The sequence below is a fragment of the Pantherophis guttatus genome, chromosome 3 (assembly GCF_059756535.1).
Source record: "Pantherophis guttatus breed Tessera chromosome 3, ASM5975653v1, whole genome shotgun sequence".
NCBI lineage: Eukaryota > Metazoa > Chordata > Lepidosauria > Squamata > Colubridae > Pantherophis > Pantherophis guttatus.
Genome location: NC_142065.1, coordinates 204975978 through 205003915, shown reverse-complemented (window position 1 = coordinate 205003915; position 27938 = coordinate 204975978). Strand labels below are relative to the sequence as shown.

The 27938-nt window shown below is 41.6% G+C and overlaps 2 protein-coding genes across 2 annotated transcripts in view; one reads left to right on the top strand and one right to left on the bottom strand.

Annotated features, from left to right (window-relative positions):
* TG (thyroglobulin) overlaps positions 1 to 27938 on the bottom strand; it is a 162662-nt gene that overhangs the window by 32405 nt on the left and 102319 nt on the right. The gene's annotated exons all lie outside the window — the stretch shown is intronic.
* Positions 1051 to 27938, top strand: SLA (Src like adaptor). The gene is made up of 8 exons (XM_060681825.2): positions 1051 to 1184; positions 4767 to 4872; positions 11449 to 11548; positions 15148 to 15234; positions 15510 to 15613; positions 17263 to 17394; positions 24760 to 24892; positions 27428 to 27938. Exons 2-8 carry the CDS (start codon positions 4809 to 4811, stop codon positions 27636 to 27638), a joined length of 831 nt encoding a protein of 276 aa, XP_060537808.2. The 5' UTR covers positions 1051 to 1184; positions 4767 to 4808; the 3' UTR covers positions 27639 to 27938.

The window sequence follows — 27938 nt, the reverse complement described above, 5'->3', positions numbered from 1 at the left end:
GTTAAGCTCTTCTTCCTTGTGGCAACACCTCAAATATTGAAAGACTGCTTACATGTCACCCACTAGTTCTTTTCACCAGACTAGACATACCCAATTTCTACAACTATTTTTCATATGTTTTAGCCTCCAGATCATTAATCCTCCACGGGGCTCTTTTAGAACAGAGAAATATTAATTCATGAACAGATTAAACACACACACACAAAGACACACACACAAAATTATCCATCCACCCACCCCCTCCAATTTCTTTGAGGAGGGGGTCCTGTAACATGCTTTCCTGTCATATAATTAGGCAACTTCCCATACAGGAACTACAATTCCCATTATTTCCAATCAGCTACCTTCTGATCATGCTGACTGGAAGATGACCCCACTAAATTGAGCAAGTTCTCTAAGATTTCTCATAATTTCTAAACTTCTTGTACAGGATTTCAAAAGAACAGATAATTACCAACCCTGGAACAGCAGAAGAAGACTTTCTACTGAGGAGAGTTCTAGGACAAAGAGTGCATTACAAGCCACCTTGGATCTTCTAAAACGGAAGTTAACCTCTACCATTAAAACCAGTTTTAATCTCAGTTGTCCATGTCTGCTTGACTTCTTCTGCCGAGACTTTTGGGTCCAACTGCTTGTCCCCTATGGCGACTTGAATCTGCTAATCACTCAACAGTCTGATGTTACAGGCCACATGGAGCTACCAAGTGGAAACCAAACAACTTTATAAATACATCAGCAACATAAACAAGAGATGATCATCTGTGGTTCATTCTATAGGAAGTGCAAACTCTGCTTTTCTCACTGCCACATCTGCCATTCACCACACAGTCGCCCATAACTACGTGAAAAGACCTCATCAACAGTTCTGCCCTCCTCTGAAACCAACTCCTCTTTAGCCAATCCTCCTCCGTTGCAAGCAACAGGAACCACATCTTTTGCAAGTATGCTGAAGCCTTCCTTATTTCTAAAAGGAAGTGTGTGGTTTGTTTAACCAGTGCTGTGCTACAAGATAGGCTGAACTTCCCCAAAGTCTTATTTTTGGGGTCAGCGGCTGTCAGCTCTGAAGCTGCAGTTCCTTCTGAGTAGGCTTTTCACACTGTGGGACAGCTGTGTCCCAGTGGTAAAGAGAGACAGAATAAAAAAAAATTGAAAGGAGGACACAATGGTTGATACCTGAAGACAAGGTAAGGATCCATCTCACCCATTTTCAGATAGAAAGATTCCCCCCCCCCTTTGCTCATAACACAAAGATCTCTGACTTAAGTCCAAAGACGTTGGAAAAGATCTATCTCTAAAAAGAGTTCAGGGTTTAAGTAATCGTTTCGCATTTTGCAAATGTTTTTGTATCTGGGGTACTTCGGTAGATGGTACCTATTCATCAAAAGCAACCAGAGATGTGGGAATGTGGGGGTTTTTTCCCCATCCAAACAGGTTTCACAGACAAAGAGAACATAATTCTGTTCCATCTCCATCATTCCTTCAAGTTCTCACTTGTTCCCTGGTTAAAGGAAAAAGGATTGCAACACTTGTTGTTAGTTGCGAAGTCATGTCCGACCCATTGCGACCCCATGGACAACGTTCCTCCAGGCCCTCCTGTCCTCTACCATCCCCTGGAATCCATTTAAGCTCACACCGACTGCTTCAGTGACTCCATCCAGCCACCTCGTTCTCTGTCATCCCCTTCTTTTGCCCTCAATCTTTCCCAGCATTAGGCTCTTCTCCAGTGAGTCCTTCCTTCTCATTAGGTGGCCAAAGTATTTGAGTTTCATCTTCAGGATCTGGCCTTCTAAAGAGCAGTCAGGGTTGATCTCCTCTAGGACTGACTGGTTTGATCACCTTGCAGTCCAAGGGACTCGCAGGAGTCTTCTCCAGCACCATAGTTCAAAGGATTGCAACACTAGAGAGCAGAAAAGATGCAGTCTCCAGATACTTGCCTACATCGACACATCGACTACGGGAAGGCCACAGAAGCTTCTTGGACCCACCTGTTCCTCTTCTGACTGCTAGGATCTGTTTACCCACCCTCCTTGAACAAACAGGCAGTACCCACAGAGGAGAAATCAGGCACAAAATTGTCACCTTGGTTGGTGTTCTCCCATTGGGAGATGATTAGATTGGATGCAGAAGACAAGTGCTCTGTAGTTGTGGAAGATCCTCTGAGAGGAAACTTCTCTTGGGGGCATTGTCTTTTTAGACAAAAGTCAACAAAGAAGTAGTGGTAGAAAGAGTAAAGAGAAAATGGACTTGGTTGGAGGAAGGAAGACTGTGTTGAATAACAGAATAACAGAATTGGAAGGGACCTTGGAGGTCTTCTAGTCTAGCCCCCTGCTCAAGCAGGAAACCCTATAACATTTCAGACAAATGGTTGTCCAATCTCTTCTTAAAAACCTCCAGTATTGGAGTACCCACAACTTCTGAAACCAAGGCAACTTTCAACGGTCGACCCAAATATGCTGTTGATAGTTGACCTCTACGTTGATTGAGAGACATCTTGGTCAAGTGGTCAAGGCATCAGGTTAGAAATCAGGAAATTGTGCCTTCTAGTTCTGCCATAGGCATAAAAGTCGGCTGGGTGACCTTGGGCCAGCCACTTTCCCTCAGCCCTAGGAAAGAGGCAATGGCAAACCACTTCTGAAACTTGGCCAAGAAACTGCAAGGAATTGTTTGGGAAGTCACCAGAGTTCACCAGTGACTTGAAGAAAATCCTCCAAAAGAAATGTTTATTAGGTTTGGACTGGGTGGAAAATCTCATGCATAATTTGTCCCTAACTGAGGGCAGAAAATGTTGGGGGTGGAACGGCAGTATTTTAGAGGCAGAAAGCAAGACAAACACCACCCACACCCACTTCGTATCACCCTTTATCAATTTTTAAAATTCTCGTGGGGAAAAAAAAACCTGCTTCTCAGAAGCAAAATTGGGCTGAAGTTGGCAGACATCCCAAAACCTCCAAATTCTCTTTTTGAATTGCCTTCCACAATTGTCTTCAAAACAATTGTGGGAATTTGCTGACATTGTGGGGGGAACGGAGCTCAAATGAATTACCGATCTGATGTTAGAATTGACTCATATGTAGTTTAACACCTATCGGTGTGAAGGAGCCGGAAAAACACACCCAAATAGAAAAGTGAGTGTGTTCATTTCCGTTTCTGAACTAAATTAAGAAACGCTTCAATACATCTGTTAAACCAAATAAACGCACACCTCTCTTAGCAAAGCTGTATCCATCCAGGATTCCAGACCGAAAGACTATAGAGACAATTTCACTTCACAGTCTTGACTTTTAGAGATTTTCTTTTTTTTCTCTCTCCCTCCTATTTCCCCAAGAAAAGGAGGTCAATATTAAACCTTATTTCTTTCTTTACCGCACCACAATTTGGATTAACTCTGCACTGGGTTTTAAAAGAAATATTAAATTGGGAGAGAAGAAGATGGAGAAGACAAACTAAACAAGTGTATTCCTTCGGAAATACAGCTGTTCTTGGGACCACTTTGTGATTTTTTTAAATATCTGGAATTCGAGAAACAGGTCTAATTTGGGTTGAAAACTCCTGCCGGATTCTACGCACTTGATCTATTTCATGGATTTCTCAGAGATCATAGAATCCTAGAGCTGGAAGAAGGCTGTTCCGGATCGAGAGAACGGAGTAGGGAAACAACAAAGGCCATTTGGATGATCACGTTCAATTCCCTGCTTAGTACAGAACTTCATCTCCAATAAATATTTATCAAGTCCTGGCTCAAAAAACAGCAAAGGTGACTTCACCTATTCCTTAAATGGTTGATTTAACCACCTGCTCTTATTTCGATTTTCCCCTTTATCGTTTCATCAAAATTCTTCCTGTATCAAGACCAATATTTCATCCCCTTCAAACTGGGAAAATAGAGCATAGACGTTGAATTTTTTTTCAGGTATCCCTCAATACATATCTCTTCTGGGTGTATTATGGTTGTGAGAAGTTGGAGGGCTCTTGTTCAAAATAGAATTTTTACAAAAGTTGGCATGTGAGAATGCATTCATCATTATTCAGGTTGTTGTAATATCACAGCTGAGAGCCAGTTGGTTGTAATGATTAAGGCATCAGGCTAGAAATGGAAATAGAAATTGCTTAACACATTGTAAGCCGCCCTGAGTCTCCGGAGAAGGGCGGCATATAAATCAAATTAAAAAAAAAAAAATGGGAGACATTGGGTTCTATTTTCACTTTGGACAGAAGGTTAGGTGGGTGGCCTTGTGCCAGTCAATCTCTCTTAGTCCTAGGAAGAAACCAATGGCAAACTATTTCTGAAAACCCTTGCAAAGAAAACGGCAAACAGCCTCCGACAACTGGATGTGATTGAACAGAAGAAAGAAAGAAAGATTACAATTGTTTTGTAACCTTGAACCCTCCAGTGTATAGAATAGAATAACAGAGTCAGAAGGGACCTTGGAGGTCTTCTAGTCCAACCCCCTGTAGATAAATATTGGACCACAAGTTCTCATCAAGCTTTCTCTCTATCCTGCAAAATAATAAATACCTTATTCATAAGCCAAGTTTGAAAAAAAATCTTTTAAAAAAAACCTGATGTGATTTTATACAACATTTCATTGTTGCCACCATTGTGATAATTTGACAAAAGTCATGAGAATTTCAACATAGGCATCTTTACGCAAAGTGACACATATTGTACATTCTTATATATACTTTTCTCATCCTTCCAGAAGTTGCTATTTTTGTATTGACAAGAGAACATTTGGGCTTGAACTTTTCCTACTTGTGTTCCCTAGTTCTGAAAAACAAAAAAATCACTTGGAAGGAAGAGAAAAACAATGGGGAATGCTATCAAAATACTGAAAACGACACCTGAAGTGAAGAATACACCTTGGCAATCAGGTAGGTGTTGGTTTGTTTGTTTTTAACTATGATTCAGGAGGACATAGGAAAGGAAGAATAAGTACAGAAATGGAATGATAACTAGAAACGTATTCCTGTAGACCACTAGTCCACAACGTCCCATGACATCATAGTTGGCCATCGATGCTTGGTAGCCCACCAAATGTTGGGGTCTCAGTGGCCGAACGTTGGCCTCTGCCCCCGGGTCCCCTTCAGCTGGTGTTTCAGACTCCTGCGTGATAGACAGTTGAAATAGAAAGCTGTTGTTTTAATTCTGCACAATTCCCTTTTGCGCAGTTCTCTTTTTCTACCAAACAAGCCGACGTTTTATGTTGACTTGCTCGGATGAAGGTTCTTCTGAGAAATGGCTTCCTTTTTTTTTAATTGGGGAAGAAGGAGAAAGCACCAAGGCTCTGTCTTCTTCTTCCAGTTTGAACTGGTTTCATGCCATATTCCCCCAGTCTGCCTATCATTCTTTTGACTTGTATCTACCAGGCTTAACTTTTAACCTACAGCCAACCTCGCTTCTGATACAATTTCTCTCTATATCTCTGGCCCACCAGATCCCAACTGTTAACCCAAGTACAGGTTGTTGTTGTTCTTAGTTGCAAAGTCATGTCCAACCCATCAAGACCCCATGGACAACATTCCTCCAGGCCTTCCTTTCCTCTACCATCCTCTAGAGTCCATTTAAGCTCCTGCCTACTGCTTCAATGACTCCATCCAGCCACCTCATTCTCTGTTGTCCCATTCTTCTTTCGCCCTCAATCTTTCCCAGCATTAGGCTCTTCTCCAGTGAGTCCTTCCTTCTCATTAGGTGGCCAAAGTATTTGAGTTTCATCTTCAGGATCTGGCCTTCTAAAGAGCAGTCAGGGTTGATCTCCTCTAGGACTGACCGGTTGGATCGCCTTGCAGTCCAAGGGACTCGCAGGAGTCTTCTCCAGCACCAGAGTTCAAAGGCCTCAATTCTTTGGCGCTCAGCCTTTCTTATGGTCCAACTTCCACAGCCATACTTTGCAACTGGGAAAACCATAGCCTTGATTATATGCACTTTTGTTGACAGGGTGATGTCTCTGCTTTTTAGAATGCTAAGTACAGGTAGACCTCAACTTATAACCATTTGTTTAGTGACCATTTGATGTTACAACAGCACTGAAAAAAAGTGATTTATGACCATTTTTCACACTTACGACCCCACGGTCTCGTGATCAAAATTCGGATGCTTTGCGACTGATTCATATTTATGACCGTTGCAGTGCCTTGGGGTCATGTGATCACCTTTTGCGACCTTCTGACAAGCAAAGTCCATGGGGAAGCCAGATTCACTTAATTAGTAACATAACCGTGTTACTTACTTAACAACTGCAGTCATTCACTTAATAACTGGGACAAGACAGGTTGTAAAAAACTCATTTTACGACTGTCTCAGCAACAAAAATTTATGGCTGAATTGTGGCCATAATTCAAGGACTACCTGTATTTTCTTTTTCACAACTATGCCTAAAAATTTCCCCCTGAATTTGATGCACCCTCTCTTGTTTCAATTCTCTTACTAGAATTCAAGTTTAGTTCAACTGCACCTTGGTGATAACCTATTTAGCAACTTCAGTGGTTCTTTGTTTAAATATCTCATTTTTATACTTCATTTGGTTGTATTTTATTGCTTTCTTTCACCAAAAAGTATTGCTGGTTATGTTAAGCCTTTAGTCGAATGGAAGGGAAGAATATCAAAATGAAAGAACGGAAAGATTAAGGAATAACAAGATGCTGTTTTGGAAGGTTGTTTTTATTTTTTGACTCAAATGATGAGTCAAAAATGAGGTCAAGCTAAAAGATGACCCAATTTAACTTTCCAGTTCTTTTAATTCATATCTCTTTGTGGGAATATTTCCTTGAATGGGCACTCCATTACTGAATGTTTTTAAGAAGAGTCTATACAGTCACTTATCTGAAATAGCATAGGTTCTCCTGCTTGATCAGAGGGCTGGACTAGAAGACCTCCAAGGTCCCTTCCAGCTCATTCATTCTAGTCTATTATAAATGTAAGCATATTTGAAAGCAGTTTTCAAATATAAACTTGTGCACTTTCAACTACAGGTCGTCCTCAACTTTACGACCACAACTGAGCCCAAAATTTAAGTTGCTAAGTGAGAAATTTGTTAAGTGAGTTTTGCCCCATTTGATGACTTTTCTCGCCACATTTGTTAAGTGAATCATTGCCGTTCTTAAATTGGTAATAGGGTTGTTAAGTGAATCTGGTTTCCCCATTCACTTTGCTTGTAAGGAGGTCACAAAAAGGGATCACATGACTCCGGGACACGTCAACCGTCATAAATGTGAGTCAGTTGTCAAGCATCCAAATGTAAATCACATGACCATGGGGATATTGCAATGGTCGTAAGTGTGAAAAAATGGTCATAAGTCATTTTTTTCAGCGCCGTTGTAACTTTGAATGGTCACTAAATGAATTGCTGTAAGTTGAGGACTAGCTGTACTGCACATATTTATGTACAGGTTCTCCCTAAATTAAGGATTTGGTATTCGGTTTTTAAATTGTACTTAAAATGTACAAAAATGCAGTTTTCAGCAAATAACTCTTTCGGTTTGCATGAAGAAGTTGAACATTTCTTGGAATGAATTATGGGGCTTTGTACTTACTTTCCCCTCCTCGCTCATTTTCCACTAGTTAAAACTACATCAACTTTGTATCTTGACTGCAGCTATTTATCAGTCCATCATTTTATGTTCTAACATTAAAGACTTTTTTAAAAAAAAAAAAAAAATCAACACTGAAGTCTGTTGATGCTTGATAAGACTATTACAGATTGTTATTTTAAAATAGGTCTTCAGTCAAAAGAACAAAGGTTTTTTTTAAAAAAATTATAATGAGAGGACGAGATCCAGTTTGTATTAGCTTTCTTGGCTATGCAACTCTTTAAGGCCAGATTGATCCTTCCTGTCCTTCTTCTAACATCTCCATAAACATTTAATCCATCTAACAACCTGTTGTAGCTATTTCAGTTATAGATTGATTTACGAGATTCTACTTGTACAATAGTGAGAGGAAAAAGTGCTGTCTTTTTCCGCAAGTTTTAATTATTCATGGACCTAACTTATTTTTTGTAGGAAAAGGACAGGAAGAGCCTAAGGAGGGAGTCAAGAGAGGAATTACTGTAGTTTTTCGGACTATAAGATGCTCCGGACTATAAGACACACCTAGCTTTTGGGGAGGAAAACAAGAAAAAAAAAATCTGCCTCTGCCTCCTAGCAATTTGCCTCCTTGCAGCAAACAGCAAACAGCCTGGTCAGCTTCAGCACAGCCTGATTTAGCACCAGCAGCTGATTGGCAGTTGGATCTGCCTCCCAGAATACCACCTATCAGCTGTTCCAGGCTGAGGGGATTGCCACCTCCCATCGCCACCATCACTGCCCATCATCATTGCTGCCTATTACCAACTCCATGTACCCCATTTTCAGCCTACACACATCCCATTTTTGGCCTCTGCATGCCCCATTTTCAGCCTCCACGCATCACATTTTTGGCCCTTTCCAGGTGGCGGGTATAGGTGGCAGAGGCGGTGATCTCTGCTTCCTGGAATGGGCCAAAAACGGGGCACACGGAGGTGGTGATAGGTGGCAGCAGTGATGGGCAGCAAAGGGTGGGGGCTGGCAGGTAGGCGGGGCTTCAGCAACATTCACCGTATAAGACGCACAGACATTTCCACCCACTTTTGGGGAGGGGAAGTGCGTCTTATACACCGAAAAATATGGTAGCCCGGAGTCATTATGTTCCCATAAGCTATCTAAGTCCAACCTCTCTTGAATTCAGTAGACTCCTATCTAGTATCAATTTAGTGCTGTCCGTTAGTAGACTAGATTCTTGTGTATAGGCTTCAGCAATAAATCAGTTTAACTGGACCTTAGCCTGTGGCCCCGATTCTTCGTGCCTGACATTTTTCTTGATTAAAATGTCAATGCCAACTTTCTTTCAACGTGTAGCACTGTGGGAAGGCCTCCCTCGCCAGAATAAAATATTCTACAGAATGTTAAAAGAGGCCAAATAGAATATTTCCCCTCAGGGAGAAAAGGAGAAAAAAAATCTCCTTAACAAAGGCAGAAAGCAGCCTCCAATCTTTCTGCTATAGGAAAACAGCCTCAAGCAGAAGTCTGAAGAAGCTAGTCTTTGTGAATGGATATTTTGTAAAGCCGGGCCACTCTTTTCATAAACAAAGGGAATCTGAATAAGCAACAAAATAGGCAAGCAGCCGAAACTGTCAAGATTAACTCAGACAAACAAAACACCCAGGATTTGCATTTGCCCTTTTGCCTGTAGAGCCAGCCATGACCCCTACATGACCCCATAGTAATCTGGCAACAGCCATTGAAAGATTAAAGGACATGAACAAGCATCTCAATCGCAATTGTATAAAAGCCCATCTACTCTCAACCCCAATTTGTCAGCCATCTCAGAAACACGCTGCTGTCCCTGTTATTTCTGGCTACCAAATAAATGAAGACCTCCTTTCCAACTACAGCTGCCTTCAGTTCATTTCTCCTGCATCTTTCTTCCAGCTTGAACTAAGAACTGAACCAGATTTTACTTCCAACAGCACCTTTCAAATTGCTTCTTCTGCCTTTTTAACACTTATCAATTTTCTTGTTTCAATCAAGGACAAAGATGTTAATAGCCAATTCAGTTCTCTGATAAATGACTCCTGTGTATATGCATAACTGATCAATTGGGAGTCTTCAACACATCCTGAAGTTGGGTCACTACAAATACTATTTATGGGGGATACATTAGTGGGTAAGACTGCCTAGAGTTGAACAAAGACAGAGCAATTTTAGCCATTGCAAAGAACCAAACACTTATTCCTTTAGACTATTTCCTGCAATGAGGTGGGAGAAATGAGTGTAACTGTGTTGAACTATAAATTAAGGCAGGTTATATTGGGGTAGGGGCATATTTTTCTAGAACTCCAGGAGACAGTCAAATGTCCCCAAATAATCTACAAGCAGGAGATTTTGCTTGCCAAGATCTATAGAATAGAATAGAGTAGAGTAGAGTAGAGTAGAGTAGAGTAGAGTAGAGTAGAGTAGAGTAGAGTAGAGTAGAGTAGAGTAGAGTAGAGTAGAGTAGAGTAGAGTAGAGTAGAAGAGTTGGAAGGGACCTTGGAGGTCTTCTAGTCCAACCCCCTGCTTAGGCAGGAAACCCTACACCACTTCAGACAAATGGTTATCCAACATCTTCTTAAAAACTTCCAGTGTTGGAGCATCCAAAACTTCTGGAAGCAAGTTGTACCACTGATTAATTGTTCTAACTGTCAGGAAATTTCTCCTTGGTTCTAAGTTGCTTCTCTCCTTGATTAGTTTCCACCCATTGCTTCTTGTCCTGCCCTCAGGTGCTTTGGACAATAGTTTGACTCCCTCTCCTTTGTGGCAGCCCCTGAGATATTAGAACACTGCTATCATGTCTCCCCTAGTCCTTCTTTTCATTAAACTAGACATACCCAGTTCCTGCAACTGTTCTTCATATGTTTTAGCCTCCAGTCCCCTAATCATCTTTGTTGCTCTTCTCTGCACTCTTTCTAGAGTCTCCACATCTTTTTTACATCGTGCTGACCAAAACTAAATGCAGTATTCTAGGTGTGGTCTTACCAAAGCATTATAAAGTGGTATTAACACTTCACGTCTTACATCTTATGATCCTTGTGAGACAGGACAGTGTGCGGAGGACTTGTATCCCCATCTGGTCTGCTACAGGCTAGGCTGAGAGCTCCTTCCAGCCCTTCTCAGATTTTTCAGCAAGGACACCAAGCATGAAATTCAAAGATCTCTTAGCAAAGCAAATCTCAATTCTTTTCTTACCTTATCTTTACAAAGGAAGTCAATTCTATTTATTCCTCTATAAGATTGGTTCTCCCTTTCTCTCTCTCTCTCTCTCTCTCTCTCCTCCCTCCCTCCCTCCCTCCCTTCCTTTTTTCTTTTCTTTTCTTTCTTGTCAAACCAGAGGTCCTTGACTTAGCATTTTCCCATTCAGGATCTTGATTTTTATGCCTTTTTATAAGATTTTCTTATATGCTTTTTTTTTCTTATATAGTTTTCTGCCTTCTACTTTTTAATTTCCCGTGGCACTATTTTTAAATCTAAATTTAATCTTACACCCTTAGCAAGACAACAATATGCTGTTTAAGCAATGTAATAAAATCAGTTTACTATCTCTGATTGTAAACGTACAGCTCAAGACAACATTCTCTACAAACACAGTCTCTTTTAATGCAACTTAATGACATTTACTATTTTAAGTAGCTGCAATGGAATGACACAAATTAACAGAATGAATACTAATTGCCGGGAGATCACAGTACAAGAGGACAATTCCCACCAATCTACCCTTGTGAGGTTTTTGCATGCATCTGGGCGGCCACCACAATTCACAAACTTTAACTAGATGCCTTCTCTAACATCTGGCACCTCAGGGACTTTAGAGTTTTATTTTGTAGAGTGTGTTAATCAGACTCAAGCAACTATACCTTACATTGTATTAACTGATTGACTGATTGATTGATTCTGCAGGTCAGCGAAGTGACTTTCTTGTTGTACTCTATGACTATCCCACGCAGGATGTAAGCCAGCCTGTATTTCAAGTTGGGGAGAAACTACGTGTGATATCAGAGTAAGTATGCAAATTTTTTTAGGTTATAAAAGTTGTGGCTATGGAGATTCTTAGTCATCCAGGTCATGGTAGTCCCAAAGGTACTTTTTCAAGAGGCAATTGGACTTTCTGGTTTTTCTTTGAAGGTATTTCACTTCTCCTCCAAGAAGCTTCTTGGATAAGAAGCGAAATGACTTCAAAGAAAAACCAGAAAATCCTATTGCCTCTTGAAAAAGCACCTTTGGGATTATAAAAGTTGTGTTTTCATTTGTATTTTCTTATATGGTCTGGCTACGTTGTGTTAATGTTATATATATTTTAGAGCAGATGTTATCTTTGGAGAAATAGATTTCTAACTGTTTAAAATTTTCTTCCATCCATTCCCACCAAAAACAGGTGGGAAAAGTCCTCCCTCCCTCAATTGCAATAAAGGTTAAGAATTCTGTAAATTCAATTTTAATATTCTCCCATATCATTTTAATATTGTTAAAAGTAAATTTTACTCCACTTTTGTTATTTGATTAATAATATGAATGGCTGTTTTTCTGAACTCAAGAATTACAGCATCATAATTTCTCCTATAATTTGGTATGAGAGATGGGGGGCAAGCAGTAATTTTTGTTGTGAGAAGTTATTGCAAAAGTATTTCCCTACTTTATCCCTGACTGATTTTATTTATTGGTTTGTTTGTTTTGTCGTGTTTATCTAATGTGTATTGGAGGTGGAGACCCTTTGAGAGTTGTATGCAACAAAAATTTCATTTTAATGGGATCTTGACAGACTTGAACATTGGGCGCTATCTAACAAAATGAAATTCAATGGTGAAAAAAGCAAGGTTCTACATTTAGGCAAGAAAAACAAAATGCACAGGTACGGTATATGTGGTACCTTGCTCAATAGTAGTAACTGTGAGAGGGATCTTGGAGTCCTAGTGGACAACCATTTAAATATGAGCCAGCAGTGTGCAGCAGCTGCCAAAAAAGCCAACACAGTTCTAGGCTGCATAAACAGAGGGATAGAATCAAGATCATGTGAAGTGTTAATACCACTTTATAAGGCCTTGGTAAGGCCACACTTGGAATATTGCATCCAGTTTTGGTTGCCATGATGTAAAAAAGATGTTGAGACTCTAGAAAGAGTGCAGAGAAGAGCAACAAAGAGGATTAGGGGACTGGAGGCTAAAACATATGAAGAACAGTTGCAGGAACTGGGTATGTCTAGTTTAATGAAAAGAAGGACTAGGGGAAACATGATAGCAGTGTTCCAATATCTCAGGGGCTGCCACAAAGGAGAGGGAGTCAAACTATTCTCCAAAGCACTTGAGGGCAGGATAAAGCAATGGGTGGAAACTAGTCAAGGAGAGAAGCAATTTAGGACTAAGGAGAAATTTCCTGACAGTTAGAACAATTAATCAGTGGAGCAACTTGCCTCCAGAAGTTGTGGATGCTCCAACACTGGAAGTTTTTAAGAAGATGTTGGATAACCATTTGTCTGAAGTTTCCTGCCTAAGCAGGGAGTTGGACTAGAAGACCTCCAAGGTCCCTTCCAACTTATGTATGCCGATTGGTGTCTATTTAAAGTGGCAATAAAGTTATTCTAAGTTCTAAGTGATTGGTGAAAGAAATGGACAAATTAGGCAAGCATTCACAACTAATTATAGCTTCTTACAATCACGTGACTATGATCTCCAATGTTTTTTGCCAGTTTATAGCAAAAAAAAAAAAAAAAGCTCATTCAGGAGAATGGATTCAGACTTATGATTGCATGTTTCATTTAACAACCCCTGTAAAAATCGTCATAAAATCCAGTCTGGTCCTGCGGGTGCCTCAATTTATTGTCATGTCTTACAACTAAAATTCCAGCCCAATTGTAGTTTTAATTCGAAGATTACCTGTATGGGCCACAGAACAACCTGAAGAATACACCTGAAGCAAGAAGAAAACAGAAAAGTAGGCCCAAATAATCCCTAGGTGTGTGTGTTTTTTTTAAGGAATTAAATCATACATTGATGGAAAAACCATATAGATTCTCTAGTTTTTAAATTACAGAAGGAAATTTTTGCCTGACATCACAAATGACAGTCAATACGGGTTATATTTCCAACTAATGTTCCTCCACTTTCCTTCTACCTTAAGAAACAAAACAAAACCACAAAGATAAAAGAGTCAGCTTTTTGTGTGTGCAAATAGGAAACAGCCCATCGTCGCCCTTGTGTAAATTGCCAAGAAAGTAGTTATTTGCCTCCACTCGGGTGTTTCAAAACCAGGCGACCGGAGACGTACCGATGGTGGACAGTTTTAAACCGGGCCAAAAATAAACATATATTTTTTTCTTGCAATGTATTTTCATGTACCAGTCAAGCCTTTGAGCTCACAACTGACAAGTGTGACAGTCGAGACTGGATGGAACTTTCCTCTTCCTGTTATGACACTGCTGGGCACACAAACAAATGTCACGAGAGCTTTCAGAATATGCAAAGAGTTGTGGGTCCCGTTAATTGTAGGGCACCTACAAGGCAAATAGTTGTTTCCTATGAGGAAATCATACAGAAATAGGGTCCATTGACTTTTAAGTGCCTGCTCTTAAAATTCCATGATGGCATTACGGGTCAAAACATTCAAACTAATACATACAAAGCCCACGCTTTTGGGATTTGCTAAAATTAGCGTGTTCCTTCCGTGAATACCTTTCTTTAAATCTGAACCTAAACATGATATGTGTCGAGCCTGAATTATGGGTTTCATCACTTGGAAACCTGACAATACGTATACATCCTTTCTGAGGTAAAGTGGATTGCTTTCAGAAAGGCATGGAAATCATATTAAGCACAATTTATTGAATGTTTCCAACTTATCTGACATTTCGGTTTAGACCCTTTCACCAATTTGTGAAAGGGATATTTATAGTCCTGAGATATTTATAGTCCTCTACTTACGACAATTCACTTAGTGACCGTTCGAACTTACCACATCACTGAAAATAAGCGACTTATGACTCTTTTTCACACAACCGTTGTAGCATCCCCAACATGATTGACATTCGGATGCTTGACAAGTGACTCACATTTATGATGGTCTCGGCATCCCGGAGTCATGTGATCTCATTTTGTGACCTTCTGAAGAGCAAAGTCAATGAGGAAACTAGATCCACTTAACAACCATGTTACTAATTTAACAGCTGCAGTGATCCGCTTAACCAACGTGGCAAGTAAAATGGGGCAGAACTCACTGAACAAATTTCTCACTTAATAACATCAATGTTGGGCTCAATTGTGGTCGTAAATTGAGGTCTACCTGTAAAGCATAGAAAAACTAACAAAAGCTCCTTGATTTTATCTCATAAATACTATGAGATAATAGGTCCGTCTTGGTCATTTTAAGGTAACTGGGCAAGTTTTCCAGAAAAAGAAAAAGAAAAAAACAATCAAATTGCAGGATATATTCTACTTCTATCTTCTGGGACTGGAAGTCCTTCAAAATCTTTTCTAATGCTATGAGAGCACGAAGGCCCCCCACACTTCAACCCTGAGCTGCAAATATTCTGTATTATTGAGACCAATTCTAATTCTAGACTGTTTTCACCATGCCTTTGACAGCAGCTTTCTCTTTTCACTTTTGCAGTGAGGGTGTCTGGTGGAAAGCTTGTTCCATGACTACAGGAAAAGAAAATTATATTCCGGAAAATTGTGTTGCCAGAGTTTACCACGGGTAAGGAATTTCCTTGTGCATATCTATGCTTACACGGGCACGCTGTTGAAAATGCCCATTTCTATACTCAGAGTTATGTGACATGTTCATCAATTACATTTTCCACTCTCTAATAACTAGCGATCAGCAACTGGCGGGGAAATCCAGATGTGTACAAATTAGAATATTTCCCGAGACACCTTACTTAGACTTCCTGAGCCCGTTGTGTACTTTGCTGAGCAAAATTGTCTTCTCTTTTCCCCCTGTGACCTATTTCTCTTTCGCTTTTCCTGCAGCTGGTTATTTGAAGGCATCGGCAGAGAAAAAGCTGAAGAACTACTGCTCCTCCCGAATAACAAAATTGGCTCTTTCATGATTAGAAAAAGCGAGACCACAAATGGTAAGCAAAAGCTGGTTAAGTAACCCTGGTCTATTTTCTCATAAACCAAGAGGAGAATGAGTGACTCTTTCTATCCTCTTGGGCTGCTATCCTGGTCACTGGCTAGACTGCTAGAGTAAATAGTGTTGTGGTCTGCCATCAGCCAATGGATCTGGCAACAGATTCGGACAGTGAGGAGGTTGGGGAGGAACATGGGCCGGTCCTGGAGTCTGGGGAAGGCTCTGATGAGGGCTCTGTGTCGGAGGCAGAGAGGGGGCCAGGGTCGTATGCCAGTTATCAGCTGCCTTCAGAGTCAGACATCAGTGGGGCAGAAGAATAGCTGGAGCCTGTTCCCAGTATGTGCATGTGCAGAGTTGCCAGACGAAGGGAACAGCTAAAGAACAAGGGTCGACTTGGAAGTAAGGCCACAGTTGGACGATGAAGGGCCCCTCCCAGAGGGAATAAAAGAGGAGCGAAAGGGGAGTGGAGTTTGCAGGAGACAATTAGTTCATTCCTGCATTCTTGCTAAGTATTGTGATGTCTGAAAGATATCGGCCTGGCCACTCTCCAAGCCTGATAAAGGTCTATCTTGAAAGACTGTGGGAGAGGAAAGACTTTGCTGGAGAGGAATTCACTGTAAATTAAATAAAAGGGGTTTATCGGGACGAGGACTTGGCTTCGTGCTTCTGGGGAAGCCTAGGTCAGAACAGATAGGAACGGAGTTCAGCATCTAAAGGTGTTTCTTTACCTTGGGAAGTTGAAAATGCACGGACTTCAACTCCCAGAATTCCCCAGCCAGCCTTGCTGAAAGTTAAAAGTTCACATATCTTCAAGCTGCCAAGTCTGAGAAATCTTCCCCTAGAGCAGTGGTGAAATCCAAATTTTTTTACTACCGGTTCTGTGGGCGTGGCTTGGTGGGTGTGGCAGGGGAAGGATACTGCAAAATCTCCATTCCCACCTCACTCCAGGGAGAAAGTTATTGCAAAATCTTCATTCTCACCCCATTCTGGGGCCAGCCAGAGGTAGTATTTGCCAGTTCTCCGAACTGCTCAAAATTTCTGCTACCGGTTCTCCAGAACTTGTTAAAACCTGCCAGATTTCACTCCTGCTCTAGAGTATAAATGGTATAGACAAATTCCTGGGACAAGGTCCACAAGATTCAGTGGAATTATCTCCTGTGTAAACCCGTAGAGGATTGCACTGGTCATTTCATTTTAACAAGTACAGCAGTTTGTAAATAATCTCATACAGCAATGTTCTCCAAAGTGATACTCCTTCAGATCTTCAACTTCCAAAAGTTCTAATCAATATTAAAAGTTTAGTGCTGGTCCAGCTGTTCAATCAGAATAGAGATGGAAGGAGCAGCATCGTTCAACTAAATTAAAGCAAATTCCTCCCAACACAAATTCCTCAGTCCTATCGCAAACCTTGATCCAATTAGGCAAACTGACAAAGGCCTTTCTTGGCAAACGTTCAGAAATCCCAGATACAAAAATAAATACAAGACGTAGACGAAGAAGAAGATGAAGCTAACAACGTTGTTTTCCGGCAAAGCCCAAACGCTTTGAAAATGATGTTAAGAAGGATTGAGTCTGGTGAGGAATTCTGGGAGTTGAGAAACACTGATCTAAATGGGGACTCTTATTATAGCAATTTTTCTTTCCCTCCAGGTTTTTATTCGCTGTCAGTCCGGCACGCAAATGTGAAACATTACAGGATATTCCGCTTGCCAAACAATTGGTATTATATCTCCCCTCGGCAAACGTTTCAGTGTCTCGAGGACCTCGTAAACCATTATTCTGGTAAGAGAAAGCCCCAATCGCCTTCTTTTCCAAGATCAGAAATACAACTTGTCAATTTATCCTGGCTAGGATTTATACTTTCTGTCCATGCAATGTTCAGTCATACTTAGGGTGTAGAAATGATTCACCTGTCCCCCTAAAGTCAGTCTAATGTGCTTGTATCAAACAAACAAACAAAAAAATCCAAAAATGTTGCAGACAATATGGGGAAGTGAGATCCTTGGTGCTCTCTGAGCTTGGTTGTTTTCTTGCATTACCCAGCTAGGTAACATCATCAGTGCTAGAAGGGAATGGGGTTTGCTCTCTGTTTAAATACAAGCAAACCCTACTCACTTCTAGCACTGATATTTAAAAATAAAATCTTGCTTTACTTTAATGTCACTTCCATGCTTTGTCCTAAGTCATGGATTAAGAATAAGGCTGATGATTGAAGCTTACAAAACATGTTATGCCTAATATCATGGCTTGAGCAAGAGCCTTGGTAGTACAGTGGTCTAAGGCACACTGTTATTAAGACCAGCTGTCTGCAATTACTGCAGGTTCGAATCTCGCCAAGGCTTAAGGTTGACTCAGCCTTCCATCCTTTCTAAGGTAGGTAAATTGAGGACCCAGTTGTGGGGGCAATAAACTGAGTTTGTATAAATATACAAAAGTATGAAGGCTATTGCTTAGCGCATTGTAAGCCGCCCTGAGTCTCCAGAGAAGGGCGGCATATAAATCAATTTTTTTTTAAAAAAATGGCTTAACTTGTTGGCCCGGTTCATAGAACATTCTAAGGCAGTAACATGATTCCCACATTATGTTCAGCCCCAAACTACCCATCATCTGGTTAGTAAGTCTAGTGTGCTGTGTGAAGCCAACCACTATGTCAAAAGAGCAATAGCCCTTAGACTTATAGACCGCTTCATGGTGCTTTACAGTCCTCTCTAAGTAGTTTACAGAGTCAGCCTATTGTCCCCAACAATCTGGATCCTCATTTTACCAACCTCAGAAGGATAGAAGTCAACCTTGAGCTGGTCAAGATCGAACTTCTGGCAGGGATCAGTGAGTTAGCCTGCAGTACAGGAAAGTTCTCAACTTACAACCACAATTGAGCCTAACATTTATGTTGCCAAGTGAGAAATGGGAGTTTTGTCCCATTTTACAAACTTTTCTTGACATGTTGGTTAAGTGAATCACTGCAGTTGTTAAGTTAGTAGCACGGTTGTTAAGTGAATCTGGTTTCCTCATTGACTTTGCTGGTCAGAAGATTGCAAAACTTGATCGCGTGGAACCCAGGACATTGCAAGTGTTATAACTATGAACCAGTAAATCGCGTGACCATGGGAATGTTGCAACGGTCGTAAGTGTGAAAAATGGTCATAAGTCATTTTTTTTCAATGCCGTTGTAACTTTGAATGGTCACTAAATGAACTGTTGTAAGTCAAGTAGTACCTGTACTGCACTCTAACCATTGTGCTACTATGGCTCGTTGTGGCTTTTAAACTATATTATAGTTTAAGGCAGTGCCTGCGTGTTGTGGCCCGTCAGCGGCCTGTGCAGCTAATAGCTGATTCAGACAGCAAGGAGGCTGGTGTGGTGCTGTGCCAGCATCCTGTGCAGCTGGCACTCGAGTCAGACAATGAGGAGGCTGGAGAAGATGTGGTGCCAGAGGCGGGGATTCAGCCAGGGCCTTCAGAACCTCCAGATGCTCCCATAAGTGAAGAGGAAGAAGAGGAGGAGCCTCTTCTCGATGCACGGGCGCGCAGAGCTGCCAAAAGGCAGGAGTGGCTCCTCAGGAGGAGGTCTTCTCGAGAGTAAGGCTTGGGGCTAATTGGCCACTCCCTTAGCCTATTTAAGGAAGGACGATGACTGAGGCAATTTGCAGGGAACAACTTTGTTTACTCTCCTTTGTGTCTTGATCTTAGTTCTCTTATCAGTTTCCTGCAAATTGCTTCTGGGCTTTCTGCCAACCATAGTAAGATTACGATTATTTATTCTTGTAGGCTATTAAGAAAGTTAATTAACAGCCTTTATTTGAAAAAGACTGATTTAATTTAGTAAACTAAGGTTTGTACAGACTTTGTGTGTGCTGCGTTCTTTGGGGTCCGTAGCTGGAGCAGAACATTGCGTAATATTTGTGCATGGCTACCAGGGGCAACATTTCAATGGAGCAGTGCAGTTTCAGCTCAATACATTGTAGTCCCTGACTTACCACAATTCGTTTAACCACAGTTCAAAGCTACAACAGCCTCGGAAAAAAATTACTTACAAACTGTAAAGCGGAAAAGCATTTCCACTGATATGTTTTCTGAACACATATTAAGACTGTGCTGTGGCAGCCATTTAGTTATTCTTAATCAAATGCATATAGATGTCTATCTCTCCAGAGGCTACTCTGCATGTTGCCCAGCAACATGCCCAGACAAAACAATTGATATAAAAAAAATAGATAAAAAATTTAAAAAGCCACAGTAATAAAAATCACAGAAAGTACGAAGAGGCCATCATTTTGCCTGCATTGTCCTTATGATCTGAGATTATTGATGATAGTTTTAGCCTTCTAACTGCAAGAGGGATCTTGGAGTCCTGTCATCCTGACAGTTAGAACAATTAACCAGTGGAAGAACTTGCCTCCAGAAGTTGCGAATGCTCCAACACTGGAAGTTTTTAAGATGTTGGATAACTATTTGTCTGAAGTAGTGTGGGGTTTCCAGCCTAAGCAGGGGGTTGGACTAGAAGACCTCCAAGGTCCCTTCCAACTCTGTTATTCTATTTCTATTCTAAGTCCTAGTGGACAATCTCTTAAATATCAGCCAGCAGTGTGCAGCAACAGCCAAAAACGCCAACGCAATCCTAGGCTGCATTAATAGTGGGATAGAATCAAGATCACATGAAATTCTAATACAGCTTTACAAAGCCTTAGTAAGACCACATCTGGATCCAGTATACTGCATCCAGTTCTGGTCACCACAACACACACATACACACATGCACAAAAACCCTCTGGAAAGAGTGCAGAGAAGAGCAACAAGAATGATTTAGGGGGCTGGAGGCTAAAATGTACAAAGAACAGTTTACAGGAACAGGACAGAGGTGGGTTTCAGCAGGTTCTGACCAGTTCTGGAGAACCGGTAGTGGAAATTTTGAGTAGTTTGGAGAACCGGTGGTAAAAATTCTGACTGGTCCCACCCCCATCTATTCTCTGCCTTCCAAGTCACAGCTGATCGGGAGGAAATGGGGATTTTGCAATAACCTTCCCCTGGAGTGGGGAGGGAATGGAGATTTTACAGTATCCTTCCCCTGGAGTGGGGTGGGAATGGAGATTTTACAGTATCCTTCCCCTGCCATGCCAACCAAGCCATGCCATGCCATGTCCACCAAGCCACACCCACAGAACTGGTAGTAAAAACTTTTGAAACCTACCACTGGAACAGGGTATGTCTGGTCTAATGAAAAGGAGACTTGGGAGAACATGATAGCAATGTTCCAATATTTGAGGGGCTCCTACAAAGATGAAGGGGGTCAAACTATTTTCCAAAGCACCAAAAAGCAAGACAAGAAACAATGGATGGAAACTAACCAAGGAGAGAAGCAACCTAGGAGAAATTTCCTAACGGTGAGAGCAATCAGCTAATGGAACAGCTTGTCTTCCAACGTTGTGGGTACTCCATCACTTTCAAAAAGAGACTGGACAATCATTTGTCTGAAATGATATAGGCAGTGGTGGGATTCAAATAATTTAACAACCGGTTCTCTGCCCTAATTATTTCTTCCAACAACCAGTTCACCAAACTGCTCAGAAAGTTAACAACCGGTTCTCCCGAAGTGGTGCGAACCGGCTGAATCCCACCACTGTATATAGGGTCTCCTGTTCGAGCATTAGAAGACCTCCGAAGTCCTTTCCAACTGTATTACTCTATGTTCTAATTAATGTGAATATCTCATGCATTTTCAATGGTGTGAAACCACAACTTCCCTAACAACAACCAAGCCACTTCTCACAAACCATGCTAGCTAAAGATTCACATCCAGAAAGAGAAACCATGGTTTTAAAAACCCAGTGATAGATAAATATCGGTACTCCAGGTTTATATTTTAAACCACTTCAGTGGATTAGAAACACTAGTTGTCCAGTGATGTCATGCTAATCTCTTTCTCCATCACACATCTCAAAACGTTTTGGTGGTTTTTTTTTTTAAAAAAAACCATTTAAAATAGAGGATGTGAAAGTGGAAGTCATATGATAACCGACAACTAATTTTAGCCTCAACCTGTTTTGCACAGCTAGCTTTTTTTCCATGCTCACCCTAACAAACTCATTACTTAAACGGAGTTGATTCAAATGTGCACATGAAACTGTCATTTGGAAATTGTTTGAAGCTTTGGGTTTTTTTTTAAAAAAATAAAATAAAAAAACCTCAATGGAAACCATTTCCTCCTATTTGCAAGTGGGCTTAAAATAAAATGACATTAGGGAAAAGGAGGAAAAAAAACAAAAACCAGTCATCCTTTCGCATTGGAGGAGCTGCTAAAACTATAGCAGTTAATATTCAAGGTTGCAGAGAATTTCACTGTGCACTTTAAATAGTCCAGAGGTTTTCCTGCAAACCCATTAGAAAAGAATGCCCAGGTCTAAAGCACATACGTTCCTTTTTTGCATCTGCTTATTGTCTGTTTTATTTCCTACATCTGCTTTTATTTTATAGGCACCTTCTGCTATTTCAGGGGTGGATTTGACTTTAAACACAAAGAGTTTAAAATCTACTCCTTCAATCAGAATAGAGCTGGAAGGGATCTTGGAGGGCTTCTGGTCCAACCCCCTACTCTATAGGGGGAGACCCTATAGCATTTCAGATAGGTGGCTGTCCAGGTTTCTTAAAAACCTCCAGGGATGAATCACCCACAACTTCTGGAGGCAGGTGTTCCACTGGTTAATTATCCTCACTGTTAGGAAGTTTCTCCTTAATTCCAGGTTGCTTCTCTCCTTGATTAGTTTCCATCCATTGCTTCTTGTCCTGCCTTCTGGTGCTTTGGAGAATAGCTTGGCTCCCTCTTCTTTGGGGCAGCCCCTCAAATACTGGAATACTGCTATCATCTCACCCCTGGTCCTTCTTTTCTCTAGACTGGCCAAACGCAGTTCCTTCAACCGTTCTTCATGTGTTTTAGTCTCCAGGCTTTGGATCTTAAGGACTTTTCCTTAAAATATTCAGATGTGTACAGTGGTGCTCCATCTACCCATTAAATAAAAGACGTATGCTCATATTGTTTTGCTTCCGAATTCAACATATAAAAGTCCCAAAGCGTAAGAGACATAGAGGGTTTTTTTTGCTTTAATTCATTCCCTGTCTTTCATAGGACAGATGCTCCTTATTACTTCTAGTTTTAGAATGGACCACTGCTCTGGTCCCAGGAGGTAACAACACACAAGGAGCCAGGGTGGCGCAGTGGTTAGAATGCAGTATCGCCGGCTAATTCAGCTCACTGCCAGGAGTTCGATCCTCACCGGCTCAAAGCTGACTCAGCCTTCCATCCTTCCAAGATCAATAAAATGAGGACCCATTGTTGGGAGCAATATGCTGACTCTGTAAAACCGCTTAGAGCCGTGATGGCGAACCTATGGCATGCGTGCCACAGGTGGCACACGGAGCCATATCGGTGGGCATGTGAGCATTGCCCTAGCTCAGCTGCAGTGTGCATGCACGGGCTGGTCAGCTGATTTTTGGGCCTTCCGGGCCCATCGAAGTTGGGAAATAGGCTGTTTCCGGCCTCTGGAGGGCCTCCGGTGGTGTGTGAGGAAGGCCCATTTTTCGCTCTCCCCAGGCTCCAGAAGCTTTCTAGGAGCCTGGGGAGGGTGAAAACGGCCTTCCCCACCCGCCCGGAGGCCGGAAATGGCCCAAGCCGCATTGAATTATGGGTGTGGGCACGCACGCATATGACTCCTCCCACACTCTCCCCGCTTTTGGCACACAACGACAAAAAGGTTAGCCATCACTGACTTAAAGAGTGCTCTAAAGCACTATGAAGTGGTATATTAGCTTAAGTGCTATTGCTACTGCTAACTGACTTTGGTTAATCTGAAAAAGAAAAAAAAACTAAGCAGGACTGAACCTAGATAATACTTGGTGGAGAGATATTCAGGGAAAGCCAAGGCTGCAGGCTAGATTGGGAAGTTAAAAAAAAAAACCTCACTCCGAAAGAAGGAAGGAAATAATTTCCACAACGCTGACAAGATAACTGCACTGATGCGTTGATGCAATTCCAGGAATTGACTTTAATTTGCAGAATATCCTGCAAGTGCAAGACTAGAACTGCTTGCTAGAGTGCTTGCAGCATTTTTAAAAGACAGTTATATATGTCAGGACGGGGCATGATGGCTCAGTGGTTAAAGACGCTGAGCTTGTCAGCAGGAAAGCTGACAGCCCTTGTTCCAAGACCTGAGCACCGCGCGATGGGGTGAGTTCCTATTACTTGCCTCAGCTCCTCCCCATCTAGCAGTTTGAAAGCATGCAACTGTGAGTAGATAAATAGGTACCACTTCGGTGGGAAGGTAACAGTGTTCCGTGGGCCTCGCTGCCTAGTCACGCTGGAGATATATATATATACACACACATACAGTAGTGGCCAAAATTGTGGAAACCTTTTGGGAAAAGTGTATTTTCTAAAACTAGCTAATAACACCACTTTGTTTTGGAGTAGTACCATAAAATTATATATCAATGGAAAGATAATTTAATCAAGAATGTAATGCAATAACTTTTATGAAGGATTTGCTATTAGAACAGCAGTTACAGTATAAAGAAGGAAAGTGAAACACATAGAAAAAACGTGATATACAAAAATTATCACCATAGAAAAATGAGATATACAGAAATTATCACCATGTCAGTTAATACTTAATTGGGTCACCTTCAGCATGAATTATGGCCTTACAACGTCTTCCCATGGAGTGAACCAAGTCTTTTAGTTCTGCAGCTGTTCTAATGTGAAACCAAGATTGAAGGATTGCTTCTATTAACTGGGTTTTATTGCTGGGTCGCTTCTGACTAACAATAGTTGGCTCCATAGATTTTCAATTGGGTTAAGGTCTGGGCTATTCCCAGGTCATTCCAGCGGTGGAATATGATTATCTTGAAACTCCCAAAAATAAAAAGTGTTATTATTAGCCATCAAAACTCAAAAATACACTTTTCCCAAAAGATTTCCACAATTTTGGCCACTACTGTACATACATACCTACCTACCTACCTACATACATACATACATACATACATACATACATACATACATTTCTGGAATTTATAGTATTGTACAGTCACTTGGAACATCAATGTATCAATGAATAGCCTAAAATTGCATGCATTTTGTCTTTGTTTCAATCTGCAGAGGTGGCCGATGGCCTGTGCTGTGTCCTCACAACTCCTTGCCTCACCCAACACACCGCCATCCACGAAGTAAGGACTCAAGAGCCCCCCGTGGTGATGCGCAACAAAACCTTCAGGTGGAATCATATGCAAAGGTACTCCTTGTTTAAGATAAGACTCTTGAAACAGATTCTATTCCAAACTGGAAGTAAAACAAAAGTCTGAGAAGGAACAGCCCTAAATTCTCAATTTTGCAATGGAAATAAATCATTAAATACAGGTAGACCTTGATTTACAATATCATCTGGCACCGATATTTTTGTCTCTAAGCAGAACAGCTGTTACATTACTTTTGCCCTCCATTTTACGACCTTTCTTGCCACTGTTATTAAGTGAATCACTGCGCTTGTTAAGGTAGTAACACGGCAGGGGTGGGTTCTAAATTTTTTTACTACCGGTTCTGTGGGTGTGGTTTATTTTGTGGGTGTGGCTTGGAGGTCATGTGACTAGGTGGGCGTGGCTAGCTGGTCAGAGTCATTTCTGGAAGGTCCTCACACTTACGACCAGTCCTCACACTTACGACCCGACTCATTTGTTTGCTTTTAACACTGATCAGCTGTAGGGCGGGTTTTAATTTTGGGTTTTAAAATTTGGCCAAAACTATTTAATGATTTTAATTAATTTTAACCATGACCTGTATATTTATGTTTTAATTCTGGCTGTACACCAGTGGTGGGTTCCTCCCAGTTCGGTCCGGTTCGGCCGAGCCGGTAGCGGTGACAATATGATGTCACCGAACTGGTTCTCTCCCCCCCCGCCCTCCCCCCCACCCACGTTATTCTTACCTTTTATTTGGTCCCACCCCCAATCTATTGCTGCCTCCTGAGTCCCAGCTGATGACTAGAGGGAAAAAAAACTGTTTAAACTCTTGTCGCAGGGCTTCAAAGGGCCGTCCTACAGCTGATCAGGGTTAAAAGCAAACAAATGAGTCGGGTCGTAAGTGCGAGGACTGGTCGTAAGTGCGAGGACCTTCCAGAAATGACTCTGACCAGCTAGCCACGCCCACCTAGTCACATGACCTCCAAGCCATACCCACAAAATAAGCCACGCCCACAGAACCGGTAGTAAAAAAATTTAGAACCCACCCCTGCTGTACACCGCCCCGAGTCCTTTGGGAGAAGGACGGTATATAAATAAAATTATTATTATTATTATTAAGAAGCTGGGTTAGCAAACCCGCATTCGAGACCCAAGTGCTGCTCTAGGGCGGGGTTGAGCTCCCTCCTTTGGTCCAGCTCCTGCCGGGGACATGAAGGAAGCCCCTAACTGGGCTTCCCCTCCTCCAGCAACAGTGATACGTGCACTGGATAAGGTACTTCTGGTTTCCGGTGCATGCATGCGCCCCGGCCAGCAAGTCTTCCAGTTACTGCCGCACATGTGCACACGCCAATCAGCTGGCCGGTGTGCATGCTCATGCCAGAAAACGGAAGATCAGCTTTTCCGGTTTCCAGCACTGCTGCACACAAAAAGGCCAGCTGATCGTTGCATGCACATGCGTGCCAGAAACCTGGAAGAGGAACGGGCAACGCCACACGTGCCAAGCAACATGGCTCCATGTGCCACTTTGGGCACACGTGCCATAGGTTCGCCATCACGGGGCTAATCCTTTCAATGTGTGATTCTACCTATAGGCATAGACAGCTTCCCATTCAAAGGATCCTTAAGCAGTGAATATAAAATCCATAATGGGCAGCTGTGGAATTTGCTTCTTCTTCTTCTTCTTCTTTTTTTTTTTTTGACCCATTTATTCCTCTGAGATCATGGAGAGGTAAAAAGGATTGCTCACCCCAAAGCAATGAAAAGAAAATAGGGAATCAATTTGTAAAACAGAGCAAAGTATATTTGGAGGAAACAAGCAGTAGCAGACGACTGTTTTAACTCAAAGGCGTATAAAATCTACCCGCCATTCTCCTACTGTTTTCTACCGATCTAGGGACGCATTATATAAAACAGCTAAACTACTAGTGAAATACTGCTATTCTATACCCAACATGAAAGCATGGGGTTCTTGGTGCTCTCTGAGCATGAATATTTTCTTGCAGACATTTCATTACCCAACTAGGTACCATCATCAGGACTACAAAGGAATGGAATTTGCTCTCTATACAAGTATAGACAAGTGGCTATATACAAGTGGCTTGCCCTGTATAGGGAGCAGAAGTGGGTGTCTCATAATTTTACCACCGGTTCGCCACGCATCGAAAATGTGAGCACGCACGGCTTAAATGCATGCACACAGCTTAGAAAACATGGCTAAATAGGACGGGGCAGGTGGGCAGACCCACAGGATGCCACTACCTGTTCGCTTGAACCAGTCCGAACCGGCTGAATACTGATTGGGAGGGAGTGTTATTGTTCACCCTTTGAGTAAGCTGTTGTTTACTGAGTTGACACTTTGATTGGGGTCTTGTTCATTGTTTAACTACAAGGGCAAGTCGCTTGTATATAAAACAGAGAGCAAACCCCACTTCCTTCTAATACTGATGAAATTACCTCGTTGGGTAATGAAACGTCGGCAAGAAAACAACCGAGTTCAGAGAGTGCAAAGGACCCCACCGTTCAGTCCCGAGCTACAGATATTCTCTTCTATAACCATGGAAGTTTTTCAGCCACTTTCCTTTTCTCCCAAGGTCCAGGGAGTGTGACGGTGACATTGCAGAAATGCTCAGATTGGAAGATTCTGGCCTCAGCTACGGTCTCCGAAACAGCATCGCCTCTTACCTTGCCCTAACTATGGACGACAATTCTTCTTTTGTGAGAAAGAAAGCCAAAAAGACTCAGTCTATGATCTATCAGCGCAACCACCAATCCCAACCTGGTTTCCTGTATCATGAGGATTGAATCTGAGAAAACCCAACTTGGGAGTTACTGAGACGGATGTGAATTAGCACTTTGAGTAGGATGTTGCTGCACTCTGGGAAATCTCATCAACATCATTTCTAGATAACGAAGATCTGATCGCCAATCTCACAGATGCCCTAAATATACCCATATTTATATTTATTTATACAGAGGGGGTCCCTTGTAAAATATTGGACTTTATTCATGTATGATCCTTTGACAGAGCTGAAAACTATGCACATGTGTGTATCTTTATGTATATACATCTCTCGTGATATTAAAATATTTTAAACAATTCAA